The sequence below is a fragment of the Buceros rhinoceros genome, unplaced genomic scaffold (genome assembly GCF_000710305.1).
Source record: "Buceros rhinoceros silvestris isolate BGI_N320 unplaced genomic scaffold, ASM71030v1 scaffold26121, whole genome shotgun sequence".
Lineage (NCBI taxonomy): Eukaryota > Metazoa > Chordata > Aves > Bucerotiformes > Bucerotidae > Buceros > Buceros rhinoceros.
The window spans coordinates 1-410 of NW_010395200.1; the positions used below are offsets into that span (position 1 = coordinate 1).

The 410-nt window shown below is 64.1% G+C and overlaps 1 protein-coding gene across 1 annotated transcript in view; it reads left to right on the top strand.

Annotated features, from left to right (window-relative positions):
* Positions 1-136: 136 nt before the first annotated feature.
* Positions 137-410, top strand: part of LOC104501643 (dimethylaniline monooxygenase [N-oxide-forming] 5-like) — a gene marked incomplete at both ends in the record, with an annotated part of 815 nt that continues 541 nt past the window's right edge. Inside the window, one exon of the mRNA XM_010145482.1 lies at positions 137-279. Within this exon, the coding sequence (XP_010143784.1) occupies positions 137-279 (143 nt within the window). The remainder of the gene's footprint in view (positions 280-410) is intronic.

Here is a 410-nt window from a genome sequence, read left to right on the forward strand (position 1 = left end):
TTTGGCTCCAGGAGTGCTGCCACACTACCCAGGAGGGGTCTCGGGGGGCCAGGAAGCACCCCTGCTTCAGGTTTTTGGGGAGGTGACCCTCCAGCCCAGCGCCAGGAAGCTGAGCATCTCTCCTCCCTGCCCACAGGAATCGAGAAGTTCAAGGGCCGCTACCTCCACAGCCGAGACTACAAGGACGCTCAGGATTTCACGGACAAGAGGGTCATCGTCATCGGGATCGGGAATTCGGGCTTGGACCTGGCCGTGGAGATCAGCCACACGGCCAAACAGGTGAGCAGCAGGAGCAGGGTCCCGGTGGCAGGACAGCCCCCCATGGGACACTGCCAGCTGTAGGAGGACACCACGACCCAGGCGTTGGCACAGCCGCCGTGCCGTCCTGGCACTCGCTGCCTTTCGGCGCG